General features: G+C 42.8%; 3 protein-coding genes across 4 annotated transcripts in view; all 3 read right to left on the reverse strand.

Moving 5' to 3' along the window:
- Positions 1 to 620: 620 nt before the first annotated feature.
- Positions 621 to 3,584, reverse strand: best4 (bestrophin 4). The gene is made up of 10 exons (XM_029525366.1): positions 3,319 to 3,584; positions 3,038 to 3,210; positions 2,839 to 2,939; positions 2,525 to 2,758; positions 2,196 to 2,350; positions 2,034 to 2,111; positions 1,384 to 1,536; positions 1,211 to 1,291; positions 976 to 1,130; positions 621 to 889 (listed from the first exon to the last, which is right to left on the reverse strand). Exons 1-10 carry the CDS (start codon positions 3,388 to 3,390, stop codon positions 622 to 624), a joined length of 1,470 nt encoding a protein of 489 aa, XP_029381226.1. The 5' UTR covers positions 3,391 to 3,584; the 3' UTR covers position 621.
- A 1,756-nt stretch (positions 3,585 to 5,340) lies between these two features.
- Positions 5,341 to 13,555, reverse strand: LOC115058062 (leucine-rich repeat and transmembrane domain-containing protein 2). Of its 2 annotated transcripts, XM_029525368.1 has the most exons (3): positions 13,343 to 13,555; positions 9,321 to 9,493; positions 5,341 to 9,234 (listed from the first exon to the last, which is right to left on the reverse strand). In XM_029525368.1, the coding sequence occupies exon 3, from the start codon at positions 9,230 to 9,232 to the stop codon at positions 8,021 to 8,023; it is 1,212 nt and encodes a 403-aa protein (XP_029381228.1). In that variant the 5' UTR covers positions 9,233 to 9,234; positions 9,321 to 9,493; positions 13,343 to 13,555; the 3' UTR covers positions 5,341 to 8,020. The 2 variants fall into 2 exon arrangements, with proteins under 2 accessions (XP_029381228.1, XP_029381227.1); XM_029525367.1 differs by lacking the exon at positions 9,321 to 9,493.
- A 506-nt stretch (positions 13,556 to 14,061) lies between these two features.
- glis1a (GLIS family zinc finger 1a) overlaps positions 14,062 to 17,679 on the reverse strand; it is a 38,830-nt gene continuing 35,212 nt past the window's right edge. The window contains exons 7-9 of the mRNA XM_029524848.1: positions 16,545 to 16,678; positions 16,360 to 16,458; positions 14,062 to 15,567 (exon numbers count right to left, since the gene is read on the reverse strand). Of these exons, the coding sequence (XP_029380708.1) occupies positions 15,425 to 15,567; positions 16,360 to 16,458; positions 16,545 to 16,678 (376 nt within the window). The 3' untranslated portion in view covers positions 14,062 to 15,424. The remainder of the gene's footprint in view (positions 15,568 to 16,359; positions 16,459 to 16,544; positions 16,679 to 17,679) is intronic.

Consider the following 17,679-nt stretch of genomic DNA (forward strand, 5'->3'; position numbering starts at 1 on the left):
TCTTATCCCGGGTTTTGACTTTGTTTTTGCTTTATTTTCTTCATTATGTAAAAAAAACAGGTGCGGTCAAATATAGTCTTCTGTCACATGTTGCATGGGACACACACATTATACAGTTTGTGTCATTGCAATACTACATGGCAGATTAGGCAGCTAACCTTACATTAGATAATCAATTAGTAAACAGAGAAGTCACACTCAGCTACAGCATCACTAGCTTTACCTCGACTGTACTTTATAAAATGTATGGCTGGTCTTTTTCTGCTGTTGGACTTCCATGTTTGTGACATGTATTAAATTAAAAGTGATCGTAAACCAAAACTAAAAATGTGAGCATGAAGGATTGATGAAGATGATGATGATAATAATCTGAATTTGCCAGAGTTTATGATGTACTGTCATCCTTTTGACACTCGAGATTCACGTCTGGAAAATAAATGACCAATGAAATAGAATTCATTTTCTGATTTACATAATTACATCATTTATTTCACAAATTAAATCTTTAGTGTTGAATCAAGAAATATTTTGTACAACAATAGTTTTAGGTTTTGGTTCAAAAACACCATGTTTGAAGCAAAGCTATCAAGATATCACATGGAGCTATAAGCCGGGTTATTTTCAACAGTGCTCCACTGCAATTTTAATCAATGTCTTTTCTTGTTCTTTGTGGTTGGTGGCGCTGATGTCAGCCTCAACATCATCTTCTTCCTCATTTGGGTGTGATGAGACATCTATCAGGGATGGGAGGCTCACTCCACGTAGGATTCCTTTACCCCTCTGTAGGAGACCGTCAAGGCCGTCACCCAGAGAGCCCCTCTGAGGGAAATACTGTTTCTTTACAGGAGTGTCTTCAGGCTGGTGAATTTCAAGATCCTCAGTACTCATCCTGCAAACATGAGAGATCTATAAACTCAAGTCTTCCAGTGGTTAATGTGCAGCAGCAAAATATTAAAAAAGTAAGACGTAGTTGACCTCATGTCAAAGGTGGAGCCTTTGAAAGCTGGTCTGAGAGTCTCTGCCACTGTGGACAGAGTATAAGGGATGGAGAAATGTCTCTGCGACCAGTGCTTGTCTTTCACAATTGGCGCCAGGTTCTGGTACATGTCATCCACAGCCAGCATTGACACCTACAGGAGAGGAGAAGAGAATTTAAATGAGCGGTCCCACGTTACTTCAGGTGTTGACAGAAGTTGTACCGGAGATAAACCTGAATGTTCCGGTCAATCAGCTGGTTGGTTTCAAAGTCATCGTCGTCTTCACCAAATGGATTGATGATCAACTCCCCCACCTGCAGAAAGGAAACGCAAGGGCATTGCTCTGTAATCACATAATCAAAATAAAATCTGTCTCTACCAGTGATGCATGGGTGTGCTGTGTTACCTTGAGCCAGCCGGTGTAGAAGAAGAACTGCAGCAGTGTGAAAACAGGGACGTACAGGTCCAGTTTGTGATCCTTGTATCCCTTCTCTGGGTTCAGGAACTGGCGGCCAATCACACAGAAGGCAAAAAACGAGTAAACTGCAATAGTAACAACCTGCAGAGACGAGAAACAAGGTGGTCATCAACTCCCTTTTCAAATGAATTTTGGATTTACTTTAAGTAAAATTAAGAGTAAAAGAAAAACAACTCACAAAAAAGGTCTTATGGTCTTATATTAATGTTATGGTATTAAAAGTAAAAGTATTAAATACAAAGAAACGGCCTCAGTCAGTGTTATACATATTAGCTTATTCTGAAAGCGCACACATTCACTTGTAAAGTCCAGCTGCACAATTTAATGCAACTAACGATTATTTTCATTCTGAATTAATCTGATAGTAATTTTCTTAAGTAACAGATAGATTATTTTTATCATAAGTGACATTGCTCGATTAGAAGACAAAATATTACAGAAATATTTCCTTTCCATTGAACATGTAAAGTCTTGAAATAAAGTAAACCATTTCCCTCTGGATTATAGCCAAGACATGTAATTCTGGATTACTTTAGAGTAAATGTGCTCAGCTACATCTCACCAATGGCTCATCCTACCTGAGTGTAGACCAGAGGGATGGTGATCCAGTCGTAGTGGAACAGGAGGCTGCACTTGGCTCTGTAGTTGTTAAGCTCCTGAAAGCACAATGTTTTAACAGTTAAAACAGTTTCACATTTGTAAAATGGAAATGTTTGGAAAAATAGCATCCGATCCCTCACATCCATCAGCAGCCTCAGAGCTATGTCGTCCCTCACCCGACCCTCCTCTCTCGCTCTGGATGCCAGGTTCGAGAACCAAGTCAGAGGCATCCAGTACTTGTTGAAATCAGAGTGAAGTGATTCAAACATTTTCAGCTCATGCATGGTCATGAATCCTGCACACACACATATTAGACACGTTGGCATCAGGTGTAAAACAGATTTGTCTTTCAGAGGGTTCACATTTTCACACAACAGTATGAAAAAAAGTTGAACACAATTAAAATGTTGGAAAAAAAAATTCAGGCTAAACTGTTGACTGGGAGCTGTGGCTCCACTGCTGGACTCACCTGCCTCAACAATGTGCTCCAAAGTGGGGAAACGCTTGTGAACTCTTGTGCTAATTGAGCGGAGAATAAGCACTGAGGATAAGTTGGCGTATCTCATGAGGGTCCGTCGTAGCAGACGACCCGTCTCGTCGGCGCCGTGGACGTTTCCAGACACAACCATCATCAGGTTGTCAGGCAGCGGGAAGCTGGTGTACTGACCCCACCAGCGATTGAAGGCCAGGGTCACGTAGAAACCTGCGACAGAAGATGGAAATGATGGTGACCTGTAGGATCTTTTGATTTAGCTTTCTGGGTTTCCGTTCAGTCAGACTCACCCAGTACAAATAAAACTGGGATGAAGTTGGTGTTGGTAAATTGATCACAGTAAAGGGCGACGCGCTCAAACAGATCCTGCTGCTTCGGTGTTAGGAGGAACCTGCCAAAGCAAATAAAATCTGTCCAGTGGACAAAAAAAACCCCACCTAAAACGGATTCGTTTACAGCAGAGTTCAATGATAAAATCATTTTATTTACCTGTAAAACAAACTGAAAAACAAGTAAACCCCACAAAACACCAGGAGGTCCTTATAGAGCAGCCTGTAGATGCTTCCCCTCCACCGTAACAGCAGCTTGGTGAAGCCACCAAACCGGACATTAGCCACCTCGAGTGTGTAAGAAACTGTCATATTTACTGCAGCAGAAGATGCCTGTAAAATACCAACAATGTTTTTTACAAATGTTCCTTAATCCTGACATGTGTATATTTAAAAAAAAAACAAAAAAAAAAACCCTCAAAACCTCAACAGCCATCATACCTGGGCAGGCAGGTGAATCACCGGGTGCTGTGCTGGATCCTGAGAAGAAAACTTCTTCCTCCTGGTTTGCATTTAAATGTCTCTGTTGTGCAGCCATAAATTAACATCTTAAATTTATTGCCTGAGAACCTGATGCCTAAAGTAAAACACACCTACAGCGATGAGTGACGGTGAATGGAAACGGGGCGATCACTCGTCTTTGTTTCGATAATCAAAACCTCCAGATTCATCTGGTAATCATTATTTTAGGTTGATAAAAGTGTGCAAAATAATTCACATTAACCCTGAGGGGGGGCTGGCTTCCCATCATTATCATTATTTATGATTCACAATAGACAGGAAAAAGCATCAAATCCTCATATGCAACAAAACAAAACAAAAACTGAACATAATGTTTGACAACAATGATAATACTAATAAAAACTAAAAGAAACCTGAGATTACAAAGTTCTGAAGCACAGAAAACACACGTAAGTGTACAATACAATAGATCAGTATTAAAAACATTTTCATCCAGTCTCCTGCCTGAAAATACTCATAAACACACACAGAGACAAATAGACCACAATAAATCAATTACAGCTGCTTTTAGAAACAGGGCGTCACGTCCAGTGCCAACATTTGTTTTATTAGAAACCTTCTACCAGGTTATTAGCTTTTTAATCAATTGGGAGGCCAGCTGATATCACAGGCAGCATTCCCATTTAATTCAAACGAAGGACAGTGATTTAAACATTTTATTTCTAATCTTGCATTCTTTGTGAATCTTCCATGTTCTCTTTATATTCCATATATTTAATCTACTAAGCCTTTAAACATCTATGTTTTATACTCCAGGCTCTTTAAAGTTAAAGGCAATATTAGCATTTCTAAAGATGCCAGAAAAATCTCTTTTAAGCACTTTGGACCTGTTATCTAAGTGAATGTAATGCAAACAAAGCACACCCAGATTGATTCCTTCCAGAGTTATTTACTGTCCCGGCCATTGGCAGCAGTCCAGACATCTCTGCAGGGTGATGCAGGTAGACCGTCAGCTGGGCCCGTCCCATCCGCCTCTCAGCTTTTGTCATTCGCTCGGCTCACTTGTTTATTTTTCACATCGTTACAGCTGCTCACTGTAAATCAGACTCTTTTTGCAGCAGCAGCAGGGTTTTATCTTTTATCTCTGTTTGCTCTCCCTCTGAGTGGATGTTTATGAGGTCACCCATCCTCCAGCACAGACCGAACAAAAAGTTCGGACTGTGGACTTCCCTGTTCTCTGCCGAAGAACCTCAGTGTCTGCACTCATTACCAGCTGATTTATTCTCAGTCTGTTCGGTGCGTCTGCCTTGTAAAGGTTAGTTTCCTCTCCAGTCAGCAGATGGTGCTCCTGTGGTGCTCAGCCTCAGCCCTGAGGCCTCGGTCTGGATTTATCTCATAAACACTGACAGTTTAAGGCTCCTGTATTGACAGAAAACAACGAAGAGAACAGTTGACATATCTAATAACGAGTTAGGAGGACTTTTATTATACCTGGATTAGCTGTTACAGATGCAAAGATTTTTTTTTATATATATATTTAAGAGGTGTTTCAATTTTGCTGTTTCTATGACACACAACTATTTTGATGATGGAACTATTCTGTTTTCACTGAAACTATTCCCCTCAATCAAACTGGGCATCAGATGAGAGGACAATGGTTCCTCTGTGATCTGATCTCAATCCCACTTTAGCATGTATGGATACTACAGTGGTTTCTGCCCAGTCTCTTCCCATACTCAGCTACTGGATATACTGGTCAGGAGCTGAGACCTCTGAAAAGAGGACAAGGAGAGCAGCTCTGTCAGGTAACCCAATGCAGTAATTACAGCTTCCCACGGTGAGTGAAACAAGAGCTGAAATGAAAAGTAGGATCGACCTGGGTTGTTGTCGGGGCAAACAGAGCCAGAGAGAAAGATCAAATCAGCAGTGAACTAATGACATAGTTTGGGTTTGACTTCCTCTCTCATGTCATTGATCATTAACACAATCCTGAAATAGAAATCTTGAAAAAGGGCCTTTATTTGAATGATATTCAAAATATTGCATACACATAAAAAAAAGTGCATCTGCCAGAATAGACAAAAAGAAGATCAGTGCTTTTATTGCATTTCATATCAGTTCATCTATTTTCTTTTTTACAAATAATTAACTGTAAATACTATGGTTAAAAAAAAGTTCTTTCGGCTGTTCAATATTTCATTCTCTCTGTTATATTCTCTTTAAGTTCTTTTCACGCAACCAAGTAATCAATGCGAAAGACTACGGCTAAAGCTAATGGCTAAAGTAGCATTGTTCTGGATTTGCAGCTGTTGGTTGGTCCTGGTATCATCAGCAGGACAAAGGAAATATCAGCTCCAACTGTGAGCTGCATGCTTGTCCTTTTTTTTTTTACATTAAGATGACAGAGGTGTTATAGTTATGACTATTTGATCTTTCTTTATCTTTTATCTTCTAATGCCAAGTTCCTTGAATTCTGGCCTGTTAAATATCTTGCAGCAGTGGAGAACCCAAAGCTAGACGAGGCTATGTTGGATATTTATGATGGCTAAACTCGAACTGGTCACCGTTCAGGGTCAGGGTTTAGGGAACGGTCAGCTGGAGACTGTAAACTCCCTCAAGGTTTCCCAAAACCCCCATGAAAAAGAAGAAAATCTGGGACGTGACCTCAGAGTCTTCAGACAGAGCCGCTGTACAAATTGTACTAAAAACGACTAAAATGCAACATCTTTAAGTTTGTCTTTTGACATTTGGAGCTCGGTAAGTCTTACAGCGTTGATAAGCAAAGATTTCATGGAAAATATGTTCGAAATACACCTCGACTTTTTAAATTCCAGGAAGCTCCACACCCTTCGCTGCTCCCTCACACAATCTGTGCCGCTGAACAAAAGCCAATTAGCATTCAAAGCCAACCAGCGTAAGAGTAAGACATCTGAGTTAACAATGGCCTGTCCTGCCCCGCTCCTTCATGCTGACCCCGACGTTCAGGTATTTTCTCTGTAGGTTTCCTCCTCGGTGTCGTCACGCCGTAGTGCCACCGCACACAAACGCTCCGCGGCTCGGTTTACTGAATGAGCACTGCAGACATTGATATCTTAAACCGGCATGCAACCAGCATTTAGATGAGATATGACATTTGCCAACACTGTGTTTTAGTGTTTTGTTTTAGTTGGTGACGCTTTCACTGTGCTTCTATCGATGTAGGCTTCTCACCAGAGCTTTACATTCCACGTCTCACATTCAGTTCGCAGTGGGCGTTGCGATGGGATTAGTCATTGTTAAGCATCTATAGTTCCAGTTGTGCGGCTCCAGGTGAAGCATTTTATTCCAGAACATCCTGTTTCAAGTGGAATGCATGAAGCAGACACACTCGGGTGAGGTAAAGCAAAGTTCACACTGTGCAAAAGTATTTAAATAAGTAGGTACGTGAAATAAAAAAGATGTGCTGTTCTTTGCTGACTGAAAAACAACACGGAGCGCCGCATTAGGGAGAAGAAACGAAAGCTGGCAAACTGCTGCGTTTTTGCTGAGAGAGAAAAGTGGGCCTCCCTTTCAAACGGTGGCTGCTCAGGTCCCACAGGAAAAGCTGCAGATTAAATCACTTCCCCCGTCGCTGTTCCGACCACACTGTGTCTGCTGATAGACAACCAGCCTTTACTGAAACTCACAGCGTGACGTTATGAGGAAATACTCCTCTTTGCTTTCTTGTTCACATTTACGCCACTGATGTCTGTGCATGTAGACTTAGATGACTTTCTCAGCTGAGACTAGCATATAGATTGGAAACGAGAAAAACAGCTAGCTCGGCTTGCTCGTCCCCTCAGGAAGCCGAGCCAGGCCTCTCTCAGTCTAAACTACAGGAAGCTATTGCTCATCAGCTGTTGCGCCGTTAAAGGTGTCGTGTGTATGTTTTTTTGTTGTTGTTGTTGTTGCTACAGTCCTGTCAGACTCTTCCCTCAGTTCAGCGTGATATTGAAGAAGCTGGCTCATAAAAGCAACAACGGCTCACGCTCCTGGCTATAAAAGCTAATCACCACCACCTGCTTCCAGACAGAAACCACATCTGTTGGCAGAGAAAACGTACACACTTCACCTTTAACCCCCCGACTCCACCGTGACCTCTGATTGATCAAAGCTGAGCTGCTTTACAGACGATAATGGACCGGGATCAATTGTACAAACACGTTTTGAATATGACGCGTTAGCGAACAAGCCACTGAGTTCACTTGGCTGGCAGTCAGCAGGTTATCTGCTTTCGATGAGGATTGTTGAACAGGAGATTTCAAAACCCCGAATGTGAAGGTGATGTTATCACACGCGTGTCATTTATTCAGCTTTAACCTCGTTGGTAGTCATATTTTGTGCCAGGCTAGCTGTTTCCACTCGATTCAAGTGATTACGCTTAACTATGCTACTTAAAGATCCTAAAATGCTGGTTTTTAATGAATGTATATAAATATGCAACAGTAGTCTGGTACATTATGGCTGTTCTGGTGGCTAACCCAGCGAGAAGAGCACAGACGTTTCCGCATAAAATAACAAAATTCAAACCAACTCTTCTGCTCATCAGTCACAGCGATGAGTGTCCAGGACTTTATACCCTGTGAGAAGGTCTGACCTCCTTATTTAGCTCCCAAAACGAAAGCAAACAAACAAATGTGATGTGATTTCTTTTGAAAGGATGTCATGAGAGGTCGACATTCTCGTACTCTCCGTGGTCCGAGTCCTCCAGCTCGATGCCCGGGACCAGGCTGTAGTATTCGGTGGACTGGATCATGTAAGCTTTCTCTCTGTCGGCCGAGTCTTTCATCACCTCTGTCACGCTAACTGTGTCCAGCTCCGTCTTACTGGCCCCGTCGGGCTCCTGGGAGCCCTGCTTTCCTTCCGTGGAGCTGGAAACCCCCGAGGAGACCCGTGGAAGAGACTCATCGGAGCCCAGCTTGATCTCCACTTCTTCATAGATGTCTCTGGTGCTGCCCAGGAGGCCGGACGCTGGACGCAGCAGCATCTGGTTCTTCAGGATCCCCTCATTTTTTCCAGTACTTTTCTGCTCCACGGCCACAGGTGGGGGCTTGCTGCGATATTTCTGGCCATTACAGCCGGAGTACTTTTTCTTCGAGGGACTGAAAACGGACGTGTCTTTCTTCTTCCTCCCGCAGCACAAGCAGAGGACCAAAATGGCGAGGATGAGGAGGGGAAGCACAATGAAGAGTGCGGTGAGGCCGGGAGGGCGACAGACGTCACTGATTCTCACAGACCACACAGTCCTGCCGGCCAAGTGCCTGGGAGAGAAGCAGGTGAAGTTCCCCAGCAGATCCTGCAGGTTGTTTGTCCTGTTAACACGCTGGCCCCCCTCCAGGGCTTCCAATAACAAACAGGAGCAGTCCCAGGGGTTCCCCTCCACTTCCAGCCGCTGCAGACTGGCCTTCTGCAGCACAGAGCTGGGGAGTAAGCGTAGCTGGTTTCCTTGAAGATACAGCTCCTGGAGGCTGTCGGAGTCCTGGAGGAAGCCCTCAGGAAGTTCCTGAAGCTGGTTCCCCCTCAGATCCACCTCCCTCAGATTGGGCTGGCTGGCCAGAAAGTCTTTTGGCAGCTTCGTCAGTCTGTTATGACCCAAGAAAACCTTCTGCAGTGTGGAAGTCTCTCTGCCGCTTATATCAACAGAGCTGATGTTGCAGCTGGAGAGATCCAGTGTCTCTATGTTTGTCTCATTGGTAAACACGGACCAGCGCACATGGCTGACAGCAGAGCCAGAGTAGTTCAGGCAACAGACGCCAGCGGGAACCTCGGAGGGAAACTGGGACAAAATGGTGGCTGCTGGACACACACATGCAACCGCTAGTCTCCTCTGCACCAGCAGTGTGAAAGCCAGCAGGAGAATCCACTGGAAGACCATCTCTGCAACAGAAAGCACAAACAGGCTCAACTGAGAAACAGCTACAACATCCCGTCCTAATCCACCTGATGCATTTCCTCTGTCCTACCTGCCTCCTGCCGTCTCTCTCAGGACTGAAGCGGATCCGCTTTATGTCAGCTCACAGAGATGTAAATATGCCTGTAAACCTAGCAGCTTCTCTGAGGACTCCTGGTTGCTGTGAGGATCGTGGGAGTTGGCATGGTGACTCGGGTCACTGGAGACCAGGAGTCCAGTGTTTGGCTGTGAAACAGACGCTACTGTGACTTTCACGTGAGGGCTGTGCAGTTAATTGGCAGCTTGGACTCGATGGGAGGGCCGTAGCCGAGTTCAGGAAACATACACCCCCTGAAATCTGGACTATTGTCCTCAAAAAATGATCTGAAGAATTAGGTCTATAAAGTCAGGAGCTATTTTCAGACTTCAGTTTACTCCCAGCAGATGTTTGGGGCCAAAGATCAGCTGTCTCCTTCAAAACACATTTGAGTTTATTCAGTGTGGTGATAAGAGCTTCAGTGTAAATACATAAAACAAACATTGGAATAAACTCACTGATCTTTGTTTGGCTCGGCTTTTTTCTTCTTGTCACTGGAATGTGTTTCTTTGTTTATTGCCAATCTCTCTCTGTGTTATGTAATTATTTATCACGCTGTAATCCAGAGTGAACTTCACCAGTTCAGGATTAGATTGAGCTAAAATCTGACCTGATTGAAGTAAAACCAGAATGTTTCATCCAAAGAATACAAATTGATGGAGAGCAGCACACAGTTGTAGAAATACAAACACACACTAAATGAATTCATTAAAGATCTAAAACTTATTTATTTCACACAATATATTTTGCAAAACACAAAAAGCTAAACAGCTTGGATGAAACTCTTTAATTTTACATGGAGTTTATTTTGGTAAAACTCTGGATGATAATAACAATATGAAGGGATTTTTTTTTTATTTTGTGTCTTAATATAAACAATGTGCTGTGAAATACATAACGTCTTTTAACAATACAGTCAAAAGAGGCATCAAGCTGTGCAATGTTTGACTGATTATGTGGTTTAAAATAAAAAATGTGTGTAAACAAAATGGATGCTCTGACAGTACATACACAGAAATAAAGAGCCCTTCACTTCACTTTATATCAGAAACATGAAAATGGGCCAAATTCAGCCGCTGATCTTATTTTCCATGTTCAGAGCAGACGACATCAAAGCTGGTGAGCGCAGTTAGAAAACAACACAAATGAGCATGAGGAGGTTCAAAATGAGATATTGCCTCATTTCACTGTAATTTCCTGAGGCATAAATTACCCCTCTCTGACTATTTTAATCTCAGGTTTCATTTCGTACGCGCATCAAGATGGGAAACTGTGACATGACAACATTTAAGAGCCCTTTCCTTTGGAGACATGAAAAAAAAAAAAATACATCAGCAACAAAAAAAACAAAACAAAACAAAACAAAGCTACTGTAATTGCTGGTCACTTCCTAAAACTGTCATGCACTTGGTGACACCGTCTGAACATAAAAGCACATGCGGTCGACGCAAACAAGACCTGTCTCTTCCAAATGGCACACATGAAGCCGGCAGGAGGAGAGTGAGTTCGTTTGGCCGACTTCATCGCCGCCACAATAGAGCTAAACGCTGCTCTGCTGTGGGGAGGCAGGAATGTGCTAACTCCCCAACAACAGGGTCCACGCTTTCCCGGCGGGGGGGGGTTTAAGAGGACCACGGTTGTCAGCTGGAGTCTGTATGAGGCCGTCTAGACCTGCCAACCAAAGAGCCCCCTCACTTCTCCTGCAGTTTATTTGGGACTGACACTCATCACACGCCGTCAGAAAGAACTTCAGAGGAAAACTTTGCTTGAAACTGAATCCAAAACAATCATGTATACCCATTCGTCATTTCCTTTTGAAGCAATAATGCCAAATACACAATTGTTCCAGCTTCATGAAGGGGACTGCGAGACATTTAAACCAGTCACAGAGCGAAAGATTAATGGAGAAAATAATGAAAATAACCATCAGCTGTATCCATCAAACCTGAAGAAACGGAAGTATGAAAGTGTGGCGACAAACTAGAGGAGCAGAGACGAAACTATGAGGATCAACACAACTGAATTTTGGTTCTGTCTGTATGCGGATTCAGCATTTTCTTAAAGATTGTGGCTGCACTGCGGACCATAAGGAAAATATCACTGTTTAAACCGTATCCTCATCTGTCACAAAGAGGTGACTGTTACCAAATCTGTCTGTGTTTATTTGACAGCTTCCTCCGTCTGTTCTTTGGCACGGTGGCACTTTCATATAAAAGCTAATGTCGACTTGTTATTATTCAGCCTGGAGCATAACACAGAAGCTTTTTTTTTTTATGTGCATGGTGTCATTTCATTATAACGCAGAGACTGAGCAGGGACACACAAAGAAAAAAGAAATTGATGGCAGTTCTTGAAGTTCTCGAAACATGCATGCAATAGGATGTGAAATATCAGCAGCAGACAAACACCGGGGTTGTGTCAAACAAGCCAGTAGATCCAAAACAGGAGGATGGAGGAGCTGTTGTAGACTCCTCTGAGTACAGAGGAAATTACAGTCGCAGGCCTGATCACCAAAACAACAACCTGAGTGGAGCTGAGGGGGAAGTAGTTCAATGACCCGCTAACAAATAAATACAGATCATAGAAGCTTTACATTTCAAATATGCCGGCTGTGAATCAGTTTGTAATATATCTGTAAACCCAGAGGAAACTTTTGATACTTTTAAGGAGATCAGTGTTTCTGATCAAAATCTAGAAATAAATCAGTCATTGTCCAATTTAGGATAAAGAAGATCAGAGTTTGTTTGTTTCGCCTCTTTATTGACTCCAAATCTGAATTTAATGTGTTTATCTGCAGTACACACAGAGTTTAATATCCTTGGCCTCACCCTGGGTTTATTTGCATTTTACACAGCTCTGGAATAATGTTTTGCTCGAGTTGATAGTCATCAGCAGATGATATATTCACGTAGGCAAAGCAGCGGGATTCAAGCGGTCCCTCGTACAAAATCATTTGCTTAGATTTGGATGCTTTGGTACAAAAACACACACCCTTGTATGAGCTAAATTTGGATGAAGTAACACGTTTGTATGGTTATCTAATTCCATGAATTCACCGCATGAAACACCAGCAGAGTCAAATTCCTGTCTCAGTCTGATAAGAGAGATGTTGAAAGGTTACAGCCGACTCTCATCCAATCGTCTGCGTTGTTTGAGGCTTTTGTAGATTTATATCAAGCAGCGCTGACAGTTAAGCGTTGTCTTTGGATTTTTAAAACTTACACACAACCGGCTGACCTTGGCTGCCCTGACAGTTAATCTTAGTGAGAGTGAAGGCCTCTCATCCAAACAGGGGATTTTCTTGGCTCGTGTCCTCTCAGGATGCGAGTGCCCGGCGAGAGGAGCGAGCTTTAAATCTGGAGAACGTGGGTGATCTCACTCAGCAACAATGTGAGTTGCTACATCCTCTCCGGCTGCAGAGCTTCCTCTGAAATAACGGTCACCATTCTGCTTTTAAACAACTTTCCATCAGGAAACTTCTGTACGTTAAAGCAAAGCTGCAGACACACAGGCCCCGTCTCCCAAGTGCGATCTGCTCTGGGAATTCAGGGTTTTTAAACGGAAAGTGTAAAACTCTGATCCAAGTTGTTTTTTTTTTTTTTTTTACATGATAAAATGTTCTGATTTAAGGTAAAGAAAATCTACATAATTGAGGATTCAATATTTTCCCTGTTGGTTCCACAGCACAGTAAGACTGAACCCATAAATCAATGCTGAGAAAAACACAAATAATGAGATAGTTTTATGTACTTAGCATCTGGTCAACATTTTCTAAGAGGGGTGGGGGTGTCTTGAACCCCCGTTATTAATGGCTACAGCCCTGCACTAAGCAGCTTCTGAACCCTCCACACCGCCAGTTATTACTGTGAAAATAACAAACTAAAGCGGTGTACATCAAAAACTGAACTTTTATAAGTAAAAGAATAATAATAACAATAATAGAAATACATTTCAACCCAGATACCAGCAATAAAATAATAAAAAAGATGTTTTCTTACCCGTGACTGCCCAGTGAGCTGCAGTCCTGACTGACTGTCAGAGTCCGGATCCAAACATCACCCAGAGTCTCCTGCCTGTCTTCATCACAGCAGCCTGGAGGAAGCTCCCGACGGGCTGGCGGCCCTGAGGCTGTGCCCCCCCCCCCCGCTGAGCGGAATGTGGAAATACAGCCTTCAGTCGGTGTGTGTCGGTGTGTGTCGGTGTGTGTCAGCAGGAGGGTGGAAACGGTGTTTATTCATTCAGAGTTTGGGGTTAAAGAGGATTTCAGCTCTGATGGAGTCAGAGAAGCACAAAGTTGAGTTGTGATGACAGAGCGGCCCCTGCAGGCTCCAACCCCCCCTCCACGGAGTCTTCAAATTTATCATACCTTTTGCTCAGCAGGTCAGTTTCCTAAAGTTAGATAAGAGAAATAAAGAAGAAGCCTTCCTGTCCAATTTTTAAACAGACACGCCGAAAGAAGCAGTTTTTATTCTATTGGTTGTCTCTGCATTATATTCTGCAATATTATTACTGCAGTTTTGTATTTACAGTTTCCACAATCCGCCTAGAAGCTCTTTCAGAGTCATAATGTTCTGTTGTGTTTACATAACAACATTTTAATTTACAACACATTGACTTGGGTGAGTAATGTTTGACCTGAAGTGTCTACAATTTTCCAATAATTTGTATTTCATCCAATTTGAAAAATGTCATGGTGTCATGGTGGTTTGAAGATGTTTTTGGTTTAAAAAGAAAACCTGAATAATCAAGAAAATTAATCAATGACCAAAATGGCCTTAAAAATCTTTTGCCTACAGCTAACGATCAAAAACATATACAAACAAAGTTTTTATTTAGATATAAAAGACAGGCGCATTTTTATACAGTCTATACACTGTTCAATGACAATAATAAAAAAAAAAAATCAGTGTAAACATTTTCTGGTTGGTCGCTTTCTTAAAGTCTCTGTGATGAGACAGAAAGGAGTGCAGAGAACTTATTGTAAACAAAGCACACCTCCCTTAATGAATATAACACTGATGATAAACTGTACAACAAACATGTAAAGGCACGGTGACGAAGCAACAAGAGATGATATTCAACAAATAAAAAATAAAGGAGATTATGTTTCTGTCTCGACACATTCAAGCGTATCTGTTGTTGGGATGAACTCCACTTCAGTGCTGACTGGTTTTGTTGGTCAGTTGTGCGGCACTGATTGTGTAAAGTGTGTATACAGACACTTGGGGGCAGCACCGCTCCAGTTTATGGTCCAATCTGATAAACAAAAACCTGACAAAGAAATTGTCCATCACATAACCCGCCTGCACAATAACAGTTTTTGGAGATAAGATATAATACAAGTGAGATATGATCCTCCAATCAGCGAGCTTTTTTAGTGGTAGATTCATTTTGGTCAGCTATAACAACGTCATGGCCGCTGCCTGCTGAAGTGAATAACACCGATAAACTGGTGAGAAAGGCACACATAATACAGCAGGTGGTCAGAGCAGATTATCCAAAATGTTGAAGTATTCCTCCGAACACTTCACACCACATTCATTCTAACTAAGGAAGCTTCTACTCCACCAAAAGTGTCAAAAACAAACAAAACGAACAAAAAAAAGAAAAGCAAAATAAAACTTTGCAATATATTGTAGAAATAAAGCAGAGAGTCGAGAAAGAGCGGAAAAATGAGCAGGAACTGTGAAGCAGAACTATGTTGAACTAGGTTTTCCAATTTCACATACCCCCCCCCAACTCTGTTCATTCAGATTGTTGCTTTGACATTTGTTGTTGGCAAAGCTGCTGACGGGGGCAGAAGCTTTAACACCAGAGCCAGCAGCTACCTGACTTTCCAAAAGCTGAAGCGTATAGCTCATTCTATCCAGATCGCAGATGCTGTGGTCATCTCTGAATAAAAAAATCACTGCTATTTACATCCATTATTCGGCCATTTGACATTTGCCTCTCTGCCCCACAGCACCGCCTTTCTTATATTTTGCTTTGATTGTTTGTAGCATTAAACCTCCAGCACGTTGTGGATGTGATTGTCTGTCACACGCCGTTCAGAGACTTTGGTGTCTGTTTCCGAGTCGTCATCACGAGTCCAGGTAGATGGAATAGATCTGATTGAGGCAGCGGTCGACGCCTCCGGCCTGGAAGAGGAAGCTGTCGTCTGGGCAGGGGGACATGGAGTAACCGCCCCCCGCCTGGCCCTGCAGGTCCTGCAACAAGTCGAACCCTGAGAGGAGAGAAACATTTATCTTTCCAGCCGTGAATTCATTCCAAGAGTAATTCAAGTATTCGGTAATTTAACAAACACCTTCCTACCCATCTATTCATCCATCCATCCATCCATCTATCTATCTATTCATCCATCCATCCATCTATTCATCCATCTATCTATTCATCCATCCATCCATCCATCTATTCATCCATCCATCCATCCATCCATCTATTCATCCATCCATCCATCTACCCATCTATTCATCCATCCATCTACCATCCATCCATCTATCTATCTATTCATCCATCCATCCATCTATCTATCTATTCATCCATCCATCCATCCATCTATCTATTCATCCATCCATCCATCCATCCATCTATTCATCCATCCATCCATCTACCCATCTATTCATCCATCCATCTATCCTTCTATCCATCCATCTATCCATCTATCCATCTATTCATCCATCCATCCATCTACCCATCCATCTATCTATCTATCTATCTATCTATCTATTCATCCATCCATCCATCCATCCATCTATCCTTCTATCCATCCATCCATCATCCATCCATCATCTGTCTATCTGAGTGTTCACAGTTAGAACAGCTACAGGCCAAGACAGGTAATAAGTTTGTAAATATATAAACTATCATTTCTGGTGTTCATGGCTGAATGAATGAATGAATGAATGAAGGCTGCTCTCTCATCTCTGTAAACCTGCTGATTATTGCACAAAGTGGTGACTTCTGTTAAAATTGTTGGTTCAGGAGAGAATTTCACCCCCCGCTGAGAGCTTCTTACCTGCGGAGTGGGAAGCGGAGGGGTTTGTGAAGTAGCTGGCAGGTTCGAAGCCTCCGTCGTTGACCGCTTGGACTGCCTTCCCATCTCCGTACAGACAGCCTTGTGGGGGAACCACAGAGGAAATGATGACGGAGGCCAAAAGCAGGTTGATACTGACAGGAGCAGGCTGCTGACGCTGACCGTACCTGACTGCTGGGAGAAGACCTGCTGCTGGTGGCTGTAGGGTTTCTGGTAGCCCTGCAGCCGGACGTCAGCTCTGTCTGACGAAGAGCTCACCGGGCTGACGTCAGCAGACATGAACAACGATGTCGGCCTGCTCCTGGTGTTGATTCAGATAAGAGCTTTGGTGATTACAGAGAGCATCTTAACGGTGTTAAACTAGAACAGAATTATCTTCCATGAGCGTTTTTATTGGCTTTGTGTGCTGCTTTACTTTATATATCGATCTGCATTTCTTCTAAGGTTATTACCAGTGAAGGTGGAGTTAAGTGAAAAAGTCAAAGTGTTTCAGCAAGCTGAGGCCGATAACCATTAGCTGTCCCAGCTGCTATCAGACACAAGCATGTAAATACTTCAAATCGGGGACGAAAAGACGGTTTATATAAGTAAGTGTTTCCACCTCGAGGGGGGGGTGGCGGAGGCGTGCTTTGCGCGGAGCTCCATCCACTGCTACGCTGCAAGAATGTGCTGACTGTGCACAAACACACTGACTCAACATGGAAACGAATGACTCAGTTGAGCCAAGTCGACAAGAAGAAAGAAAGGCGGTCAAATCTCTCTCCAAGGAGATATGCAGCTGAAAAACTCCTAGTATGGTATTTGAGCCCCCCCCCCCCCCCCCCCCTTTTTTTTTTTCCTTGTTCAAAGAGCTCACTCTCAGGAATTCGTGTGGCCTGAGGACTCTCCTCGATGATGTACTGAAGTATATTGGTCCCCAGGGAGCCCAGTGGCCTTGGTTTCTCTTGGAGGGGTTTTAGAGGACTTCATAAACAAAGCAGGGCTTGTCAGAGATACTGATGGCTGCTGGCCCGAGTGAATTCTATATACGCATCCGAGCAGCTATAAAAAGAGAGTAAAAGATTGGAGATTTCTTTACATATCTATCATTTGTCATCCGCAGGTCTCTTTATTGCCCATTTCCCATGTCAAATGTCATTACGTTTAATTTAACAGTCTGTGCTTTCAATGGAGAAACTCAATAAAAGCCGAAATTAATCAGAAGGACTTTTTAAAACCCAAACTAATATAAGTTACAGATGGCTGCGGCTTCCCAAGGTAATAAAATCCAGGTTTTGTATAGGATTATGTAAACAAAGTAGC

Source organism: Echeneis naucrates, chromosome 17 (genome assembly GCF_900963305.1).
Source record: "Echeneis naucrates chromosome 17, fEcheNa1.1, whole genome shotgun sequence".
Taxonomy (NCBI): Eukaryota; Metazoa; Chordata; class Actinopteri; order Carangiformes; family Echeneidae; genus Echeneis; species Echeneis naucrates.